At 41.6% G+C, this 23228-nt stretch overlaps 1 protein-coding gene across 1 annotated transcript; it reads left to right on the top strand.

The window, feature by feature from the left end:
- Positions 1-1836: 1836 nt before the first annotated feature.
- Positions 1837-21602, top strand: LOC306937989 (chitin synthase chs-1-like; the record flags this gene model as incomplete). Its single annotated transcript, XM_079522011.1, has 18 exons — positions 1837-1883; positions 2697-2832; positions 3741-3929; positions 5296-6199; positions 7269-7458; positions 7817-7906; positions 8183-8344; positions 8816-8990; positions 11122-11214; positions 12479-12620; positions 13484-13684; positions 14730-14845; positions 14928-15096; positions 16334-16459; positions 16636-16890; positions 19264-19328; positions 20261-20371; positions 21387-21602. 18 exons carry the CDS (start codon positions 1837-1839, stop codon positions 21600-21602), a joined length of 3387 nt encoding a protein of 1128 aa, XP_079378137.1.
- Positions 21603-23228: the final 1626 nt, after the last annotated feature.

The raw sequence follows: 23228 nt of genomic DNA, 5'->3' as shown, positions 1-23228 counted from the left end.
TGACCCTCAAAACCTACCGGTAGGTCTAGACACCTTATTTGTTCATTTAAGTGCAATATTGGCTGAGATATATAGTGAAAATAGATTTGCATAAAAATGGTACAACATTTTTTAACATAGTTTATTCAAGTACGAAACAGCAAGAAATATTCCATAATGTGGAGTCAGTTCAAACCCAGTCATTCATTAATTTAATTCTAAAAGTAGGTCTATAACTGACTGAATATACAATTTTCACCGATTTGCAGTGCAGACTTTTGGCTACAGAAAGAGCAATTTTCAAGATAGAAAGGTCATCTTGGTCTTAAATTGAAGATTAAGAATATGGGAAGTTTTCTATATACAAGTGAGGCAGTGATATTCACCATAATGTGCTGGAAAATAACCATCTTTGTTGTTATTTGTTAAGCGGAAAGTATATATTTTTGTGTTTCTGGAGATGATGTAGGTCATATTTAAGAATACAATGGTAGATAGCCCCAAAATCCTATTCTGCTACATGTGTCAGGATACTCCATGCCAAATTTCACACTTCCATGTGTATTTATGTAATTTTAGTGAATTCTTATTTGCCAATTTCGTCAACAGGAAATAATAAGTAGGTTATAATAATATAATAAAAAGGTAGCAACAATAGTATGAGGGCAGTTCCTGACGGGAAATGTGTCCACAATGTGATAGTGATACCACATCAAATATGATCAACTTTGGCTAAAGTCTGCACGCCTTTTATGGTGTTGACAGAGGCGTAGCCTATGCAAATGCTGTGAATAGGCACCCACATCCGATCCAATTTAGTGGTATACCTGGGCCAAGTCTAGGGGCATGTTTTTCACAGGCTCTTCTATCAAGAAAAAAGGTAAGAAGTATATTTTAGAAAGGTTTTGTGAATGAGGCCCAGTGATTTTTTTGGTGATAGGATGTATGATGAATAGCACTACTTTGTTGCAGTGATGGACCATTTGGACTTCATGAATGTAAAACTGTTATTATCAGAATTTTGTGCATTTTAACGAAAAAACAAAAAACAAAAACAAACGTTTTGTTTTAACCAAAAAACATTTTGGCAAAGTTGTGTCACATCCTGGAAACCAGAATTGTCAGTGCCAAGAGCATTAAACAGGGATGGTGTTTTATCCAGTTCTGGAAATCTTTAAACGTTACAATAATTGATGGGTATGATTGGCTTCTGACTAGAGGTGCTCCAATCGATTGGCCACCAATCAGTGATCGGCCGATTTTCACTCCAAATGACTCGATCGGTGATCAACAATTTACCCGATCTGGAGAAACCGATCTTTTATACCATTTAAGTGGTATAAAAGTCAATCAGATATATCGTTTTGGATCTTTGTGACAGGCCTAAACATTCTCCCCTTCCTCCCCACACACACAGGAACTGTTTTTTCTTTAAGATTTATTTTTTTATTATTTTGCTTTTCTGCCTTTATAATTTTATTGATAGTTTCAAGTGAAGACTGACAGGAAAGAGGGAGAGAGAGGGACATGCAGCAATTATATAAGGGTCATCATGAACGGGACTCAAACACGCAACGCGCTGTCAGGCCAGAGCATGCGCCTGGACCGCTAGGCCAACGTGCGCCCCAGGAACAGTTATGATATATAATATTTTTGGAAATTTTCCCCTTACACACAAGATCGGTATTGGCCGGCCCGATCATGAGAAAAACAATCGGGATCGGTCCCAAAAAAACCTGATCGGATCACCTCTCCTGCTGACAGTAGAATGGAAGCTTAGGATGATATTCAGCAAAGCAAATGTAAATATTTATAACTCATCTGTTGCTCAGGACACATCCATCATCCACAGCTGGCATGTCTGAAGAGAAGGAAGGCATGTCTGAAGAGAAGCACATAGTAAAGTAAGTGCACCTTTGAATATTTGCATGCAGCACGCCACAAACATGCACACGCACACTCATGCACACACACACACACACACACACACACACACACACACACACACACACACACACACACACACACACACACACACACACACACACACACACACAACACACACACACACACACACACACACACACACACCCACACACTCAATACTGTACTGTATGTATAGGCTACTCAAGTGGCAGGAATTATGTCATTCCAGCACTGTCATTGCTATATTGTGTGTAGCAACAAACACAACACACATGCAATGTGATATTTGTTAGTAATTGGTGTGTGTGATGTAAAATAATAATGTTTGCATCTGTTGTTTTCTTTTTAAAATCCAACAACACATGTTGTGTTTAATAGTAATATGAATCCTTTATTCATTAGTAGACCTTGGGACACTTGTGTTTAATAGTAATATTAATCCTTTATTCATTAGTAGACCTTGGGACACTTGTGTTTAATAGTAATATTAATCCTTTATTCATTACTAGACCTTGGGACACTTGTGTTTAATAGTAATATTAATCCTTTATTCATTAGTAGACCTTGTGTTTAATAGTAATATTAATCCTTTATTCATTAGTAGACCTTGTGTTTAATAGTAATATTAATCCTTTATTCATTAGTAGACCTTGGGACACTTGTGTTTAATAGTAATATTAATCCTTTATTCATTAGTAGACCTTGGGACACTTGTGTTTAATAGTAATATTAATCCTTTATTCATTAGTAGACCTTGTGTTTAATAGTAATATTAATCCTTTATTCATTAGTAGACCTTGGGACACTTGCCGTGAGGTGCCAGTGGTCCATGATGAACAGACGCCTTGGAAAGTGATCAAGTTGCTTAAATTTGTCACTTTGTGTGTGGTGACACTGATGGTGTTTGGACTGGCAATATGCAGCAAGGTACCACACACGATTCATATTCAGAGAATATACAAAAATATACAATATGTTAGTTATTTTTTGGTGTATTATGACAACATGTGCTAAATCTGCTAATACTGTATAGCGCTATAGTGTAATATTGGTATCCTTGGTCTTAAAGGAGTAGTTCACCTAAATAAATACTTATTTTCTATCAATTACACACCCCACAAAGCCTTGAATTCATGGAGAATGTTTTATTATTGTCACATTCCGAAGCCTATAATTTGATGACCGGCAGAGTCGGGTTCTGGTCGGAGACTCAAAGAGACTCAAAGAGTGTCTTATACTGAGCCACCCGTTCAACGAACTTCACCACTTTTCAACCTATCTTCATATAATTGGTCCTCACTAATGTTCATGATAAAATAGCACCATTTTCTTCTACTTGGTCTGTGTCTCATAGGAGGGCTGTGGGCAGTTCAGAAACCCGTCCACACCATTGTTAGGTTGATTTGTTTTTTTGTTTTTTTTAGATTTCTATTGTCGTGAGAATGATGGCTTCCATTTTCACATTGCAACTTTTCAGGAATAGAAAGCCTGCAGTTAGCGTGGATTCCCCATTGATGATGTCACTGGTGGACGGGCTTCTGAACTGCCCACAGCCCTCCCATGAGACACAGACTGAGTAGAAAACAATTGTGCTATTTTATCATGATCATTAGTGAGGACTAATTATATAAAGATAGGTTAAAAAGTGGAGAAGTGGTCCTTTTAAGAATGTGACAAAAAACAAATAATCTCCATGAATTTAAGCTTGGGTGTGAACTTAATGCTCATTCTGTGATTTCAACTTCTTGTAAGGTACTGTGGAATGAGTGCTAACTAAATAACATTGTAAACTAATTTATATCAGCTTGTATAAAATGTGTTTTGACTGTTTTCAGACCTCTCTCCTGCTGCTCATCACGTTGTCAAGTAATGCCATGCACACGGTGCCTGCAGACCACAAACCCTTGACCCTGCTGTGTGTGGGCTGCACCGTGGTCACTCCCAGCATCCTTCTGCTCTTCAAGAGCCTCTGGAAGGCCTGCTTCAAAACCTCCAAAATACCAGCCAGAGCAACCTCTGTCTTTGTAAGAAACACTGATATTAATCCAAGTGCTTTGCAGGTATAAGAGTACAAAGGTGCATAGAACGATGCCCTACTTGTAATAATGACGTACAGTTGGAGGCCATCGATATTGTCCTTTTCTTTTTGCTGAGGTTTGCGTGATCTGCGCAAAAGGACAGTTAACCCATTTTGGGCGGGAACCCCTTTTGGTGTTTTAAACATTATGTTATAATTTAGCTATTGAAAAATAGCAGATCTACAAGCTCATAGCGCGCCACCGAGTGGCGCGCTACGAGCTTGTAGATCTGCTATTTTTGAAAAATCGTGAAAATATTTATTTCAGAAAACTGGAGGATTTAGAAGGATTTTTTAAAATTTTGAGGTCAGGCCTAAATGGGTCAAATGATAAGGGACAATATCGGTAGCACCCAACTGTATGCAGTTAAATTTCAGCTATGAAAGAATAACATGGCATATGATTACCAGTTGTACCAGTGTATTTCCCGTCTTCCCTCCTATCACTCTCTTAGTCATTGTCTACCTCTCTCCATATTTCTCATTGTCTGGGTCATGTAATGACAAGGTTTTGGGGTTGGGTATGAGACTGCAAGTATGAGAAGGCATTACATGGTGCAACCAGAGTAGATAGGCTATTATTTAAGACACACATACGGCTATTTGAGGGGGTGGTAATTTCCAACTGTGAATAACACAGGTATCAGCTTTGCGTTTGTGAGTCAAAGCGTTGACAGTGTTAAATAGTAGATACAGTATCCTTTTGCTGTTCTAGCGCAAAACTATTCCTGCAATCTCTGGGCCAATTCTGAAGGGTCACCATACCTGTGATTAAAACTAATATAGGCCTACAAGATAATACGATAAAGGTCCTTGCTACAAAATATTTTTGTGTGTGTTTACTCGCAAGTAAAGAAGACAGAGTGCAGAAGTTGTTTCTTCCACGCTGAGTTGTCGACCCACAGTGTACAGTTGAGTACACTCATAGAAACGTTTCAATGTTTAAAGACTGGCAAAATATTACAGTCCTACAGGTTTGATTTTCAGTCTAGGGGGGTCACTGTGACACTGAGTGCATAATAAAAATCTTCCCCACACTATATGCATTTTAATTGAAGTGAATTGAATAATACAGTTTATTGGGGTCACACACTGTATAGCCTCGGAAATCCAGACGTTTTAACCATAGCGAAAAGATATGTGAACCCCAACAACATTTTCCCAACAAATGAGAAACACCCTATCCACTATAGACAAAAATATGTTTCTATAATATGTTTTCTTGTCCACCTCCTTCACCAATACCTGGGTCTTCTTCTTATTATAATCTTCCTCTGATTCATGCTTTTTCTCTGTGTTCTTCTGATCTGCAGGTTCTCTTCATAGACATCCTGGTGGCACTGGGTTCAGCTGTCCTCCTCATCGTGGTGATGCCATCCCTGGATATCATCACCAATGTGATGCTTCTTAATAGCATTGCTCTCCTCTCCGCTGTCTTCCAGGTGGCAGCCCAGTGCTCTGCCAGGGAGAGGAAGCGTTTCCTTTTACCACCCATCTCTGCGTTCGTTCTCATCCTACTGGGACATGTTCTCTTTCTTCTCTCAGTGCGGCTGGATGAGAAAAGTGGAGAGATAGTCCTATGGTCGGGCGTGGCTGTTGTCGCGACCGTCTTGGTGTCACTCAACTGGTGGGAGAATTATGTTAGCTTGTTCAGTAGCAGCAGGAACAGCATTGGTACCTCATTGGGTATACTACATGGCTTTTTCTACCGGCTGTCTGAAGATTTAAAACACTCCCAGAACATTCAACACATCATGTCCAGTCTCATGAGGATCATGGTGACGGCTGTTGTGCTTGGAGCATTTGTCCCTCTGTCCGGTAGAGAATGGACCTTACTCGCCACTGTCCCTGTTGATGTGAAGAAAGTTTTGCTGACCCTCACCGTGGTCCAGCTCGTCTCTTCGGCCCTGTGTCACTGGTTTGCCGTGGCGGCCTGCAAGATGCATGCCGTGCGGCGGAGTTTCCTCCTGCCCATGTACCTCGCCTCCCTGGCCGTTCTGGTTCTTTTTGTTTCTCCGGTGATGGTTTCCTTTCAGAACCACAGAACCGACAACAAATTGACCCATAACTTCACCTTCACAAATTACTGCAATGACACTGTTCGTGTTTGGAACCGAGATCTTCAGGGCGGTTGGTACCAGCTGTTGGTTTTGGACACAACGCACACTTTGTGTGGTCGAGACCTAACCCAGGTGACTGAGATGGTTCTACTAGGAGGTATGAGAGTAATATTTGTCAATAATTTGTTATTTTTATGAAATCATAACATAAGTTTCATGTTCACAAATACAACAGAGCCAATTTGACTCGACTCTAATTGCCATTGTTAGTTTGTAGATCTGCTCTTTTGACTTGTTTGGGTCCCGGGGAGACCTCTGGGTCTCAAGCTAAAACTGGTGGAGGACACTGGTGTTAGGGCCTCGTAGTTGTGTGGAGAATATATATAAATGTGGTGGTCAGCATTAAGTGATTCTGTTTGATGATTGGACAAATGGGAGAAAGAAATTCCGATGTCGTCAAACTTCTTATCAAAGTTGGTGATGAAAGCTTCAGGGAGGGATGGGGGCAGGTACTGTAGAGGAAGGAGGAGAGGCATAGGTCTGAAACTGTACAAAGTGAATGAAGGAGTGAATCAAAGTGGGAAGAGGTCACCTAAGACGTGTTTGCCCTGCAGCTCTGAAGGTTTCAGATAACCAAGGAGCTGGCAGATACTGCTGGCTTGCAAGGGAGAGGACAGTGACAGGATATGAGGATGTTGCAGGGTCAGTAGAGAGGGACGAGAGGAGAGGATAGAAGAAGAGAGAGCCTCCGGGTTTAGATTAGAGAACTCAGGTTCCATCGAGACAGTTTGAGGTTGGGTTCAGGTGGCAGAGCGAAGCGAGAGAAATGGATAAGGTTATAAAGTGGTGATCTGAGACATGAAGTATAAGAGAGGGCAGAGGGATAGCGGAGAACACTAGCTCCAATACATTACCTGCCAGCCCTATGTTAGGAGGGGAAAGGAGGAGGTTAAAGGAAGACAAAAGAAGCAACATGAATATCTATGTGGGTAGGTGCCATCTTTTGTGAAGGAGCTGAAAAGAGCTATCCAGTTCTTCATGAATACAATGGACGTGCTCGTGCCGTTATATCAATGAACATACACATGTCTAAAATGTGCTGTTCTTTAACTTATCTACTCACTTTGAAGCACATTACATTTATCTCTCTCTGAAATGGGCATCACTTTAAATCGATTTAGTCTGGATGGCATGCTTTAAAGCTACTCTATTGTACTGTGCCATAGGTTCAGCATTGGCTTGGTGGCTGGGTCTTCTGCTGTCCACCATCTACATTAGCTCTCTGAAGCTGCAGCGTATCCAGAGAACAGAGCAGCTGTTTGTCAGGAGAATGTACGAGGGAGCATTTCTGGAGCAGTCCATGCTGCTCAACACACGCTTTGAGATAAAGACGACTGGCACACGCAAGTTGTACAAGTGAGTGTGTGCGTGCGTGCGTGCGTGCGTGCGTGCGTGCGTGCGTGCGTGCGTGCGTAACATGCTTTACTGCATGTTACCCCCCCATCTCTCTCCCCATTTCCTGTTAGTCTACTGTCTATCCCTCCATAAAAAATATAAAATAAAGGCGAAAGCCACAAGAAAAACATAAAAAAAGGCTAATCTACCAGTTGCCAGTTATACTAAGGCTCTACGGCTCGATCTGATCCGACCTGCCAGACCCAAATGACCACAATAAAACACACCCAAACCTGTTAGGGTTTTGTCTCGGTTCGGGTAGAGCAGTGAAGACCTATAGATTTGTACACTTGTATATCTTCATAAAATCTTGTTCTAGTTTCACAGAATCAGTGACCGTGTTCGTGTGTGCAACCATGTGGCACGAGAATTTTGATGAAATGATGAAGATTATAATTTCACTATTCCGGTGAGTTACTGTATGTTATATGACACAAATTTGATGAAACAATAGTCCAATTAGACAGACTATTGGTTCAGACCATTTTCGAATGCTTCTGCCTAACAATTTGTACAACGCAAAGAAATTTGTGAAATAATGCAGATGTAATGCAGATGTAAATAGTTTTTTTTACATACATACACGTATACTCACATACACACACATACATATACAATATAATTTATATTCATGTGCATACCACATTTCACATGTCAATACCTGCTATATGCCAAATGTATCCAGGTTGGACCGATACAGACCAAAGATGGCTCCAAATACCAGCGATGTGAGTTTTGAATGCCATGTCTACTTTGACGATGCTTTCAAAGACGTGCCAGGGAGTAAAGGCCGCCATGTCAATGAATATGCAGAGGACCTTGTGGAGGTCATCAAAGAGGTTTACAGGTACAATGTCTTCACATTTGAGTCAATCATAAAAAAATATTCTTTGTTCTTTGTTTGGAATATAAAACTATAATTACACAAAGTTGTCTTCTAAATCTTCGAAACAGTTTTCTGAAATACGTGTGTTGCTATATCAGTAGTTCTCAAACCTTTTCATGTCAAGGACCCACAAAATTTACCCATGTATTTGGCCGCCGACCCAATCTTAAAATATTTTTTAAGCAGTTTAAAAGAAAATCACTTAAAAAAATATATATATGCATTATGCATTCAAAGATTTGCTCACATTTTCATGATTTTTCAATAACAACAGAGCTACAAGCTCATAGCGCTGTCACTGTGTATATCTATTTTTGAATAAAATATGGTTCAAGTGCTTTAGGATGATTGTAACACTACTACTACTACTTTTGTTGGGGGCCCCACAGGTAATTCAAGCCTATACCTAACTGTCTTTGATTTGATGGTCAGTATTTTCACACAGGTCAGTGGGAGACTGTTCACATTCAAGCCACCGATACCTGGACAGCGGCTGTTGAGGACGCCGTATGGAGGACGCCTGGAGGTCACAATGCCTATGGGGAACAGCCTGGTAGTTCATTTTAAGGACAAACACCTCGTACGCCACAAGAAGAGGTGGTCCCAGGTATATACAGATTTGAGGCCTGAGTGCCTTACCCCTTATTCCTAAACTCTTTGACTTTTTCACAACGTGCCGATGTAGATAGGTTAGTTGAACAAAAAAAGGCTGTTTAGGGATAAGGTGTACACTGTACAGCATGGCGAAAATAGGGAACTAAATGCTTATGTAGTACCCCAGAAAAGACCCGGCCACAACAACTCAGCTCTAGTGGCATGGTCTTCAATATATTTTCAGGCCAAAGCCCCCTAGCTGATAGAGATGAAGCAAAGATTCTCTACTACATATTGGGTAAATTGTGTTACATTTCTTTTTTTTTTCTAATCATAGATTTCGTAGATAGACTTGTTTGACATACATTATCTTTTTATTAAATTGTTGGATTCATGCTAATGTGTATTTTTAGACAGTTACCTTTTATACCCTCAATGCTCTTTTCCACTCAGACAATAGCCAAGCTGCGAGCTTGTAAATCTGCTATTTGTGGCTAATGTTCCCCATCACACAAATATTTGGCGGACCCCCCTGGCGGTCACATGGACCCCTGTTGAAGACCCATGGCTTAGAGAGATGCAAGCTATCCACCTTTTCATTAATGAAATAGTTGATACTGATGTCACTTTGTTACAGGGTTCTGTGGAGATTTGACCTAATTCCATTGTTGAAGTTGCTGTTGAAATGAATAGGAGATCCAAGCAGGCACATATCCTTCTTTCCATTTATTGGTCAGCAGTCAGTTACAGGTTACAAGCATTCGTTCCATGGCATTGGTTACAGCATATTGAGGCCTTCGTCCCAGGCAGAGCGCCTAGGTCCCCCCTTGTCTCTCTGCTGTCTCTCACTCACTCTCACAGTCCTAACTGATTCCCTGTCCCATCTTATACATCGCTAATATGTGGGTGTCACCTTGTTCGTGTGTGTGTGTGTGTGTGTGTGTGTGTGTGTGTGTGTGTGTGTGTGTGTGTTGACCCTTAAGGCTCAGTCAAGTTACCACAGGTGGTCTGTTTTGAAAGCATTCTTGAGTCATAAAACCTCACAATGTCCACTATATAGCAGGATGAACTCACAGCTGTTGTAAGCTTTAACAGATCTTAAAGTGTCCCTATAGGCCATCTTTAGTGACTTGCTATCCTAGATGAACTCTTCACTAAGGGCTTCCCTGCATGTGACCTATAGGCCGAAGTGTTGTGTGTACAATTATGACATTTGTTGAGAGGCATAAGCTATCAAAATATACATCAATACGCTTTTATTAGCAAAACTGCTAAGTTTTGATAAGACTTATGATAAGACTGGTTGATTAACAAAGATTCCTGGAATACCTTACTGTATGAAAACAAGTGAGATTTATTTTTGTCAGGTGAAAACCTGACCTAACAGGCCAGTCTTTAACACCTTAATTGCCCAGGGTTATTTAATCCATTAAATAAATGTGCCCAGCGATTTATAGCAGCGGAGCACTTTTACCGACGGACCGGATGTTATCCTGGATGTGGGTGTAGCAGCTAAATGTAGCCAAAACACTAACGGCAATCGACAACAATGGGAGGTATGATTAAATCTACCGCTACTAGCGACTGGACAGCAGGGGGCCACATGATCTTTTCTTAGAATTAGACGGGATGATTTAGATCGCGAGTTATTAACGTTTTAAGATTTTCAGTCTCGTCGGCTAAACAGGGGGGAACATTTTCGATGACGTCCCACTGTTGTGCAACATCGAATGTTACACAACAGACGCTCCTAGCCTGTGTAGCGATGCGATCGGTTTTGGAGACCTCCGTCTGGGGCCCTTAAACTGTTAATAGTGACCTAGTCTACCTAGTCTTCATCAGTCATCATCATCCTCATGCTGCCTAAGCCAATGGGAGTCTGACCCATACTCTGAACCGCAGCCAGAAACACAGCCAGCCAATCCGCGTAGTATCATTGCCTGCCTCCGAAGCTATGACACACACACACCGTGGAAGGGCTGATTTCCGCACCGCAGCCAGCCACTCTACGACCGCAACTGAACACAACGGAGGCAAAAACACATTGGAGACAGCGCTTCTTTCACCTGACAAATATGACTATGTCATCATTTCTTGTTTTTGTTTTATTTCTCAGTGAAATCTGTTGGTTTATTGTTTTCTAGGTCATGTACATGTACTACCATCTGGGCTGGAGGCTAACCACTAAATACTGGATGAGTGGACGGAATATGAATGAGCTGAAGAAACAGATGCAGGTTCGAAGTAGAAAACATACCTGCTCTTATATCAATATAGAAGTACATAATAATAATACAAATGCTAATATTACTATACTACTACTACTACTACTACTACTACTACTACAGTACTTGACTTACTTGACTTAATCCTCTTTACCCCGTCGAGGGGCATAGGGCGTCCACCAGAGCTCTCCATCTCACTCTCTTCTGGGCCTGCGCTTTTGCTTCCTGCCAGCTCATTCCAATGTCCTTTAGGTCCTGGAGAGTGGAACGTCTCCAGGTGTTTCTTGGCCTGCCCTGTTTCCTCTTCCCCTGTGGGTTGTAGTCCAGGGCCTGTCTTGTGGTGTTATCTGTGTCCTTTCTAAGGGTGTGGCCTATCCAGAGAATTCCACACCCACAATGCAAATAAGCACAATGCAAATTTTATCGCAGCTTTGGGCGCAGTTCTGGTCACCAAGTCATAGATAGACAATAACTAAAAAACATTGCATGGATGCACCTGGGACGTATCCTCAGTGATGTATCCCAAGGTCATCAGGGTTTCGGGTCTCGCAACATCATACCCCTCACTCAGGTGACCCAGCCGGGATGATCAAGTCCCGACTTATGTCCCAGTAGCTACCCACGATTAGTCCCATTAGGGAAAGTCCGCCGCTCCCGAACTACTCTGCCAGGACTGGGAGGTCTGGCGAGTGGAAGGACTAGGCTCTGTGGGTTGACTCCTGTCCGGGCCCCTCCTACGTCTCACCAGGTCCACTCCTGCTCTTACCGAGTGCAGCGCAGGACCTGTGCGTTGTACCAGACTCCCAGCACCAGACATTCAGGAGCGGTGGATTATTAAGCCGCAATGGTTCCACCGGCAGGGAAACGGTGGTGCTGCAGGCTCCGCTTGCGGCTTGAATGGCCCTCCTAAAGGCCTTACCGTGGGCTGTTGGGCCTCCTCCTCCCGGAAGGGGCGCCAGGCACCAACCCATACTGCTCCCGGGTGCCGTCTACATTCCGGCTGCCAACCAAATCTCTCGGGTGACAAGAGATGGCGTATGCGGAGTATGCAGAAGTGCCTTTTATGCCGGTGCTTTCTGTCCGTGATACGTCACTGACGTTACCTCTGCTTCCCTACAAGCAGCAGTCTCTGTGTTGAAAGTGAAAGTAAAAGAGCCCTCCCCCCAGATTCATGTAGATTTCCATTTAACATAACAAAGTGTTAAGTAAAGAATTGATAACTAAAACCCATGCAGTCCACATCCTAACTATCAATTTGTGTGTCCCCCCACCCCAGAAAGAGAAACAAAACACTTACATCCTGGCTTTAGATGGAGACACAGACTTCCAGCCATCTGCAGTGATGGTGCTCGTGGACCGTCTCAGACAGTACCCCCGGGTCGGTGCAGCCTGTGGACGCATCCACCCCACAGGGACAGGTTGGTGCATGGGAATAGTAGGAAATTCAGAAAACAAAAATCACACCCGTGTGAAGTGAGGGGCGCTAATATATTAAAGTCTAACTCATGTTGATTAGGTGATGTAATAGTGATGTAAAACAAACAGTGCCAACACAAACATTAAATGCCATTAACAATAAAGAGACAATATGACAAACATTGAACTAAAAACAAACTATTGTTGTCATGATTACTGTGTTATGTAAGGTTTTTCTTTTTTTTGTTCTGTTTGTTTTTTGTATATGCATATGTGGAAGTTTGTACAAAAGTACAAACTATTATGATGTTTTTGATAGGTAAGTAAAGTATGTGTTGTTGCTTACTGTAAATTGCTCTGGATTAAGAGTGTCTGCTAAATGCCTAAATTGTAATAGTAAGTAAATATTATGTTCCATGTATGACATGGCCTTTCTCTTGAATGCCACTTGAACTTTTGGATATTGATTAAGCTAGAAACAAAAATTATCTAGGATGTTTATAAGGTGTTAATAAGAATCATAGAGCGTTTATTATTTTTCACTTACTCATATAGGTACAAGCATCAAAATGTTAATGTGTGGTATGTTCTGCATAACTGTGCTAATCATTACAATCTAGGCCAGGCTACACAAAATAAGAATAGAGCAAATACTTGATTAACTGAAAAATAAGGCAGGACCCACATTTTAACACATAGACACCGTGGAAAGCATCTGTGTTCATTTTAGATTTTAGTGTATTAAAAAATAGCATATACAATACAGGCTCACAGCATGTCATAGCTTGTACATCTGCTATGTTTGACATTAAACATAATGTTTATGTCATCCTGTCACTCAACCTCTACTGTCTTACTCCATCAGGTCCCATGGTGTGGTTCCAGAAGTTCGAGTATGCAATGGGACACTGGCTGCAGAAGACAGCAGAGCATGTGCTGGGCTCTGTGCTGTGCAGCCCAGGCTGTTTCAGCCTGTACAGAGCAGCTGCTCTCATGGATGACAATGTCATGAAGACATATACCAGCAAATCCACAGAGGCCATACACTACATACGCAATGACCAAGGTAGGGGAGCTGCTTATAGTCTCTGTTGTCTCTGTCTGTGTCGTTTCTTGTATACATAATCTTTTGTCACACGCCTATCACTATAGTAAATGGGCAGTGAGCACAATGAGCTGAGCACATTTTCAGACACCAGACTTTCACATACAGAGCTCAGCTCACAGTCACACAGCAACAAGAGGTGCATCAGTAACAATCCGGGCGTGTCTTTTAGTTTCCAAATATGGGACAATTGGGGGACAGGAAGGGGTGGAGGACAGTGAAAGTATCGTTAATTTCTCAAACTAGACCTGTACGTGCCCGTCGCAGTCGGCCACCGGCCTACTTGGGAACGATGCAACTTGGGAACCTAATGATATACGTTGTCATAGCACCCGTTTTAACTGTCAGATCTGTGTACCTGTATGTGCCTGTGTCTGCAGAGGGGCTGAGGCAGAGGCTGGAGATTGCACAGGTGAAAGGAGTTGGCCTCATTAGGCCCACTGGCAGAGCCTGGCCCAGGTGAAAGGAGTTGGCCTCCTTAGGCCCACTGGCAGAGCCTTTTGTGGTGGTTCTGGACAACCGTGGGTCCGACCGACTCGATACCGGGCACTGCACTCCCTGCGGGGGTGTGGAACGCGTGTGTCGAATTTGAAGTCGGTGGGGCAAACGGTTCTCGAGTTACGTGCATTACACACACACGCAGACGTGGCACATTTTAGTAGAATAAACCATATGTATTCCCCGCCCCCGAAATACGGAACCAAGTGCATCAGTAACAATACGGGCGTGTCGTTTCCAAATATGGGACAATTTTGTATTTTTTACGTGACGTTTAGTAACCTTACTTGTAGTGGTCTCACTATTATAGGCTACTATACTCACTATGAGTGTAGCATTTGTCTTTCTACTCACGGAGACATGTGGATGGGTCAAAATCGTAGTCTACCTGCCAATAACATCATGGCATAGCGTAATGCATTTTAAGCCCGTTCGCTATTCTCAGACATTCCATTATTATGTAACTCGTTCATTCTACCCATATCCCTGTTTCTCTGTTTGTGTTCAGGTGAGGACCGTTGGCTGTGTCTTTTGATACTTCGGCAGGGATGGAGGGTGGAGTACAACTCTGCATCTGACGCCTATACCAATGCTCCAGAGGGCTTCAAAGAATTCTACAATCAGGTGAGGGCACGCTAATTCAAGGCAAAGCCACTTTGTCACTTTGGATGAGAGTGTGCGCTAAATCTATATGGTAAATTCCTAGCGTCGTCGATGGATCCCGTCCACCATGGCCAACACTGTGGAGTTGCTAGGCTCTGCCTTTCTGACCTCTACGAGGAACCCATCCATCTCCAGACTCTACATCTTTTACCAGCTGATGACCATGGTCACATCCATACTGGGGCCTGCTACTATGTGCATCATGATTGCAGGTTGAATTTGATTTTCCTTTAATGTAACGTTAAGAGGACATACATAATTTAACCTTCTGTACAAAGCTCTAGTCCCTCTCGGTTTGTTACCAGACCATGTCTTGCAACTACTGCTTGCAATAAAAAAAACAAGCACTCTCAGTTTGTATATAATGCAGTTTACAGTTGCCAGTTTATTTGTATGTATGAGGAAACGCTATGTATGCTTGACGCTGAAATGCTTCCTTGTATGCTGTGACTGTCCATGCGTATATGAATTAAAAGTACCAGAATAACTTCGGTTTGCTGGCTATTACTTTCTTACTGTGAACTTCTGGTTGCAAGCCAACAGAAGTAAAAACAGTAGCTTATTTATTTTATCTTGGGAATGGAGAGTCGATAGATCTGCAGCACAGTGATTATGTAGCAAAACAATAAAGAGTCGTGTTCTCTCCTCCGTGTCATTACTCGAGGCAGGGTTGGCGAAAGGGCCTTTCTGTGTGGAGTTTGCATGTTCTCCCCGTGTCCCCTAGGGTAGGTTCCCTCACAAAAAACAACTTAGTCTCTAAACTACCTCCCCCTGGCCAGCCGGGGCGCCTGATGGAGGGGAAAGAAACTGGTTGGAATAACGTGTTCCTTCCACGCGCTACGTCCAACCGGGGAAGCTCCCCCCTGTCAGGTGAAAAGAAGCAGCTTGGACTCCTCATGCATAGAAGGAAGCATGAGGTCAGTCCGCTGCCTCATGCACGCCCAGGATTACATTAGATAATTGACACTGGGTGAAAAAATGGGTTGCAAAATCGTGGGATAAAGAAATAATAATAAAACAAATCATTGAATTATTTCTACACCCAAATAACAGCTTGATGTAAAGACAAATCATGAGGTATCCTAGGACCTAGGCTATAATGTGTATACTTTATAAATTAATAATGGTTTCTTTAAGGAACATGCCAAAAGACTTGTGTACAGTTTAAGGGTAAAAAATAAATCATTCTTTGGGTATACTCACACTGAATGCACTTTACTACGCACCAATGAACTGAACCAAAGCTAATCTAGACCAAACCTATATCATCTACTTAATCAAAACTGCAACCAATCTACGGTACTTCTTACCTAAACTAAACTAACTCCAGTTAACCTAACCTACTGTTAAACTAAACTGTACTTTTTATTTATGTATGTATTTATTTTCTTTCAGGAAGTTTGACATTGATGTTAAACATAGAATTCAACGGTGCATTGATCCTGTCAGTATTACCCGCTGCCATCTACCTGGCTCTCTGTTTCAAGCTGAAGTCAGATACACTGATCACTATTGCTGCTGTCATGAGTGTCGCCTATTCTATATTGATGTTGGCGCTACCCATGATCTTAATCGGCAAGTAGTGATTCAATTGCAGATTCGATGCTCACGTATATGTGTGTAATAGGCTTTATGAAAAGAAAAGAGAAATATTTTCTTTATACTTTATGAATAATAATAATCTATTTCTTTATGTACACATTCTTGTTTTCAGTGTTTTATTTTCATGACCATCATTGCTGTTTTAACAGACACCATGATGACTGAAGACACCATTTTGAGTCCCAGCAGTCTTTTCTCCATCTCCTTGGTGGTCATATGCATTGTGACTGGGCTGATGCATCCACAGGAGTTCCACCTTTTGGGCTACGGCGTCATCTACCTCTTGAGCGCCCCCAGTGCCTACCTCCTGCTGATGATCTACTCCATGACCAATATGAACAATATTTCCTGGGGTACCAGGGAGTCCATGCCCTTTTCTGGGGCAGAGAGGACTGCACCTACAGGTGTCGTATATTTCCAAATAGTAGCACTACTGCAAATAGCCGCCCAGTTTCTTTTAAACGCCCGGGGTCTGACACTATTTTGCATATTAAACGCCCCGTCCAAATAAATGCCCCGGTCTGTAACAATTCTAACAAACACCAGGGCTATTATTTGTAGTTTCTTCAGCCTATGTTACATAATCGGGGTGATTATGGTAATTTGATTATTTATCAGTCACATTTATCAGTAATAACCCCTAGACCTAAGGGAATGTAACAGCCTAATTTGGGTCTGTGCAAACATCGGGCGGCTATTATTTGTTTCTTCAGCCTACTTGGAAATTTAAACAATATTGGCCTGGTGTAGGATGGTGCAAGAATAATTAAAAGCCTGCTGCAAATAGCCGCCTGGTTCGTTTTAAACGCTGGGGTCCAAATCAATTTTGCGTATTAAACGCCCAGGCTACAATTTGGAAATGTACGGTTGTTACCACGGTACCACGGTTACCACGGTAACTACAGTAGAAACAAATTAGATTTTTATGGCATGGCGCTGACTGGGCTTACCAAGGGTGCACTGGCACTGCACACCTGTCCTTGCGAGGTGCCAGCCAACAGATTAAACACAAAAGAATGAAAGAGAATCGCTGCAGTGTTCTTCCCTTTATGTATAATCAGAATCTGAACCACCCAGTTTATTCAAGACCTTCTCAAGACAGCTCTGGAGTTGAGCGGGCCGTTCCCTTGATGTGAGTCTACAAAAGTAGGCCAATCACCCCGTCACGTGCATGCAGCGAGCAAACCACAAAGCTGGTATTGTGTCGATAATCGCTTATAGAAAGACCTTGATCTCAGATGCCCAGTGATTGTCTAAGATGGGCACAGGAGGCCTGGGCCGTGTCTCAGCGGTCCAGGCACCGTGGCCGGTAGTCCAAGTCTGGCAGTGTGCCGCGGGTTCAACTCCCAATCCCGACGGCCTTTACTGCATGTCACCCCCCCATCTCCCTCCCCCATTTCCTGTCAGCCTACTGTCTGTCCCTCTATAAAAAATATAAAATAAAGGCGAAAGCCACAAAAGAAAACATTATTTAAAAAGATGGGCGCAGGAAGCGCTCCTTTTGTTTAATATGATAACCTATTCCATCCTCAACATGCCTGCGCACTGCAGGCGGCCAACTTGTCGACATGTGAGGCCATTGGCTACTTGGTGCGGACACTTGCTCGCCCTGCTTGTTTTAACGTGGTTCAAAAAGAGATCAATTTATTGTTAAATCTTTCACTAACGCAAGACGTTCATTCATTGAACAAAAACGCAGCGTTAGGTGAACCAATACGAATGCTCCTCTCCCCATGCCATCCAAGAAAAATGAAATCATGCAAGTAACATTACATTGATCCACGTTGGCCAATCACAGCTATGCATGTGCAATTGTGCATACAGCGAAGCACAAGTCCTAGCTGTATATGCAATGTTATCGGTAGAACTTAGCACACAAAGCTCACGTATAGTCGACCATTCAAATGTATAATAGTAAATTAGACATTTAATTTCTATGTCTTTTTCAGTTTTTGGTAGGAGATTCCTCCATACCCTCCCAGATACGAGTCCAAGCTTGACCAAATGCTGTAATTGCCTCTGCTGGAAGCCTGGTAAAGAGAACATGGTATCTATAGAGGCAGTGGAGCCTGTGGATGGTCCCCATCCCATTATAACAAAACACATAGAACTGGAGAAAGAGAGGCAAGTACTCATTGTTGGATAATGGGCATTTAGGATGTAGATTTTTTTTAATCATAATATGATATATGCTATATGATATACTGGTACTCATATTTAAAGTTTTCAATACATTTAGTTGCAGGTAAATAATATCCTCAGGTTTCTTGTCTCTCCCTGCAGTATACTACTTAGATTTAAAATGATATATATGTATGCCACTTCCTTGGTTTTTATTGTGTAAAGAAAAAGATTGTTGATTTGGAAAAAGGAAAATAATAAATAATTATTTTGATGAGATGAGGACTTGGTGAATTGCTCACATTAAAATCAGTTAAATATAATAGGCATGAAAGCCGGTAAATAGTAAATACAAATAAATATGCACATACAGTAACAGCCTACTATTGGTGCACTGATTAGTCATGGATGACAGTAGTACTGTTACTGTAAGAGTGATATAATATAATACAATAACACTTACATTTTATTTTCCTCAGGGAAGAAGATCCTCCTTTGACATGTGTTCATCAAGGTAAGACCACATATATCCCCTCACTTAAAAACACATTGAATTCATGTCATTCATGTCATATCAATTATGAAATATCACCTTTCTTCTTTATGAATTACATTAATTTATACTCTCGTTTCTGCCCCTTTGACTTTGACTACAGACTGGATCATGCAGTTACAGACCGTGTCAGAGGAGATGTCCCTACATGAACATACACTTGACACAGTGAGTGGAACATTGTATTTCTTTTCTCTCCCCAATTTTGTCATTATGCACATTAGTTCCTCCCAACACACACACATTTGTCACTGTTCACTACTGTTGTATCGTTCTTGATTTATTTGGTCTCATACACTTTTAAAGATTTTTATTTTTTTTGCTTTTCTGCCTTTATTGATAGTATCAAGTGAAGATAGACAGGAAAGAGGGAGAGAGAGAAGGGGAGACATGCAGCAAAGGTCGTCATGAACGGGACTCGAACACGCGACGCACTGTCAGGCCAAATCCTATGTGGCATGGCATGCGCCTGGACCGCTTGGCCAGCGGGCGCCCCGGTCTCATACACTTTTAAAGCAATTAAAGCAATTGTATGCTTATACTTTTATTAAAGCTTCACGTGAAAGGGAGCACGTTACATACTGGCTCTGTCGGCTCGGCTGCTCTGGTGTCTCACAGTGAAATCGGACTCTGGTGACTCAGTGAAATCGGACTCTGGTGACTCAGTGAAATCGGACTCTGGTGACTCAGTGAAATCGGACTCTGGTGACTCAGTGAAATCGGACTCTGGTGTCTCACAGTGAAATCGGACTCTGGTGACTCAGTGAAATCGGACTCTGGTGACTCGCAGTGAAATCGTCTGTGTCGAAACACATAACAATCCTATTGTTACACTACTGACTCACCTGCCAGTGAGGAGCCCCCACCGGGAGGATGTAGAGCCTTCGTCCTTCTCCTGCCAAACACTCCCTGCTGACAGGTGCCAATGTAGGAAAAAAACTAAAAGGGGATATTTACCTGCGAGTCGCGACCCATTCAAATTGGTCCACGGCCCAAACATCGGTCCCGAGTCCCAACCCACTGTTTGGGAACCAGTCAGTGCAGTACAGTATACGTAGGCGTTGCACCTCATTTAAGAGTTGCTTTGTGTTTCTCCACAGGAAGAGGAGGAATTTTGGAAGGAGCTACAGAAGAAGTATCTTGAACCACTGGCAGAGGACAAAGAGAAACAGATGAAGATCACAGAGAGCCTCAGAGAACTCAGGAACAAGGTATCAAAATGTCACCAAATTTAAGAACTTGAAACACATCTATGGAAATCTTTTGCGTGATCACATCCACAATGTACACTGAATAAATAATTGAATAGAACAGGGGTTCTCAACGTTTTTGGCCGGGGACCCCCGGAAATGCTTTGGCAACGTCTCGGGACCCCCGCCCCGCCCCCTCCCGACCCCCAATATAAATTGACTGCTACAATAACCTTAAACCATTTTGGGCGGGAACCCCTTTTGGTGTTTTAAGCATTGTTATAATTTAGCTATTGAAAAATAGCAGATCTACAAGCTCATAGCGCGCCACCGAGTGGCGCGCTACGAGCTTGTAGGTCTGCTATTTTTGAAAAATCGTGAAAAAAAATAAAAAATAAAAATCTTTTTTTTTTTTATATAATTTGGGGACCCCCTAAAATAATTTGGCGACCCCCCGAGGGGTCGCGGCCCACGGGTTGAGAACCCCTGGAATAGAGGAGAGTATAACTCAGACCATCATCAGGCATCTGAATGAAGTTCCGACTTCCGAGTGACCAAAACATTGTATTTAATACATTTTTGTAAGTGAAGGATGCACCTATATCTCCGTAAGTGTGCAAAAGGAAATATGTGCCCCCACCCCCTTTTTATTTTAACAAATGGAACCCTCACCGTATCCCCACTGTAGAGTGCAATCACATTGATGGCTGGTCTGAGAACAGTGCCCACAAGCATAATAATCAGTGTTGATTTTGACAGCAAATTTTAAGTCATAGAAGTTTACTTACTACAGAACAAGTTCACAATGCATTGCAACGTAACATAAAATTACTTGTCTTTTAGTTCTACTGGATCTCTTCTCCACTGCCTAACATTTTTGTCTAGTTTTTATTTGTTGACGGAATTGTCAGTATATTTAGTCTTAGATTTAGTTATCATAGCTTCCTTTGTCTGCTGTTAATGTTCGATGAACATTTTTCATCAGTTTTAGTCAACAACACGGATAAGAATGTAATTTAATTGTTCTGTCACACAGGTGTCTTTTCTGTTCTTTTTTGCCAATGCCTTGTGGCTGGTGGCAGCATTCATCCTCCAGTTCATCAACCTGAAGATTCCCATCCCTAAACTCAACTTAACCATCATGGAACACACCGGGGACTACATTCACATCGACCCCGTCGCCTTCATGTCTCTCATCAGCTTTGCCTTGTTGATCGCTATTCAGTTCCTGACCATGCTCTATCACAGGTGAGAGCACCGCCTCTGCTTCGCTGGATCAGACACATTTCTTTGTTTCGCTCTCAGCGGTTATGTTCTGATTCAGTGTAAAATGATCACAAATGACCTCATTTGAAATAAGTATCTCATTATACTCTAGTCTAGACTCGAGTATAATATCTAGAGTGTTATCCTTGGTATGATTTATATTGTATTTTACATAAAGTTTATATCAAATAAAATCCATCCATCCATCTTAGATATGAATGATTATGTCATTTTGCTCATTGCCCGGCATCTGTTACAAACATTGATTTCCAAAATATGTTAAATATATTTATTGTTTATGCGACTGCTATATTATGCCAGAGGTACTTATATCTAATGAGATTTGCAGTCATCTAGTCAAATCGCAGTCAAAGGTTATACTAAAAGAATAACACAAAAGGTCCCAGGAGGCTTGTTTCCATTGTGGTCCAATGGGTCCATCTAGAAATGTAATGTTTTACCAATTTTATGCCCTTGAAATCCATACTATGTTTTAAAACATTTTTCATTTGATTGTCTGTTTCTTTACTTTCTTGTCTGTCCAGATTATACACACTGATCCATTATGTGGCCTTTGAGGACACTGAGTCCAAGTCGAGAAAACAAGCGAAACAACATCTGGTATATTTACCACAGGACAATGAGGTAGTAACAGTACCACAGTTATCGTATTGCCTTTTGGGGGAAAGCGTCAACCATCGGTGCAATCTTTTACTATTTCAACAAATAATTTGTCAATTATATTTGATCCAGGTCCATACAACCCTTTCCAAGACCCTGGAATCTGACTTTGAGGATGTAGGTGATCTATCTGAGGTATCATTCATATAGATTATAGAACTATACGATATCTTTTCAGGTAGAAATATGTTGTGAAATCCAGTGTCTTTGTGAATGTATTTTATATTTTTAACTTTTGATGATTGAAACGGTGCAAATGAAAAATAATCTACAGTGGATCCTTTCTTTCTTGGGTGTTTGACTACCTTTGTACCCTTAAAAATATGTTTGTTAATTCTGTCGTATTAATAAGTTGTTAATTTAGTAATAGTAATATGTAAAGCACTTGGTGATGTAGTACATTTTGAGATTTCTCGTCTACTTTTCATAGATCGCGGACTCTGCCTTTTATGAAGCCACCACTGACATAAAGTCGAGAAAACAAGCTAAACAACATCTGGTATATTCACCACAGGACAATGAGGTAGTAACAGTACCACAGCTACTCCTAGCCTTTTGATTTGAGTCAAGTTGGTCATCCATTATAAAATGCCTATTTAACTATTTGCTAGAGTACCAAATTGGCAGTTATCGTATTGCCTTTTGGGGGAAAGCGTCAACCATCGGTGCAATCTTTTACTATTTCAACAAATAATTTGTCAATTCTATTTGATCCAGGTCCATAAAACCCTTTCCAAGACCCTGGAATCTGACTTTGAGGATCTATCCGAGGTATCATTCATATAGATTATAGAACTATACGATATCTTTTCAGGTAGAAATATGTTGTGAAGTCCAGTGTCTTTGTGAATGTATTTTATATTTTTAACTTTTGATGATTGAAACGGTGCAAATGAAAAATAATCTACAGTGGATCCTTTCTTTCTTGGGT

Source organism: Electrona antarctica, assembly GCF_951216825.1.
Source record: "Electrona antarctica genome assembly, chromosome: 15".
NCBI lineage: Eukaryota > Metazoa > Chordata > Actinopteri > Myctophiformes > Myctophidae > Electrona > Electrona antarctica.
The sequence above is the reverse complement of the archived record's forward strand: the minus strand, read 5'-3'. Positions and strand labels throughout refer to the sequence as shown.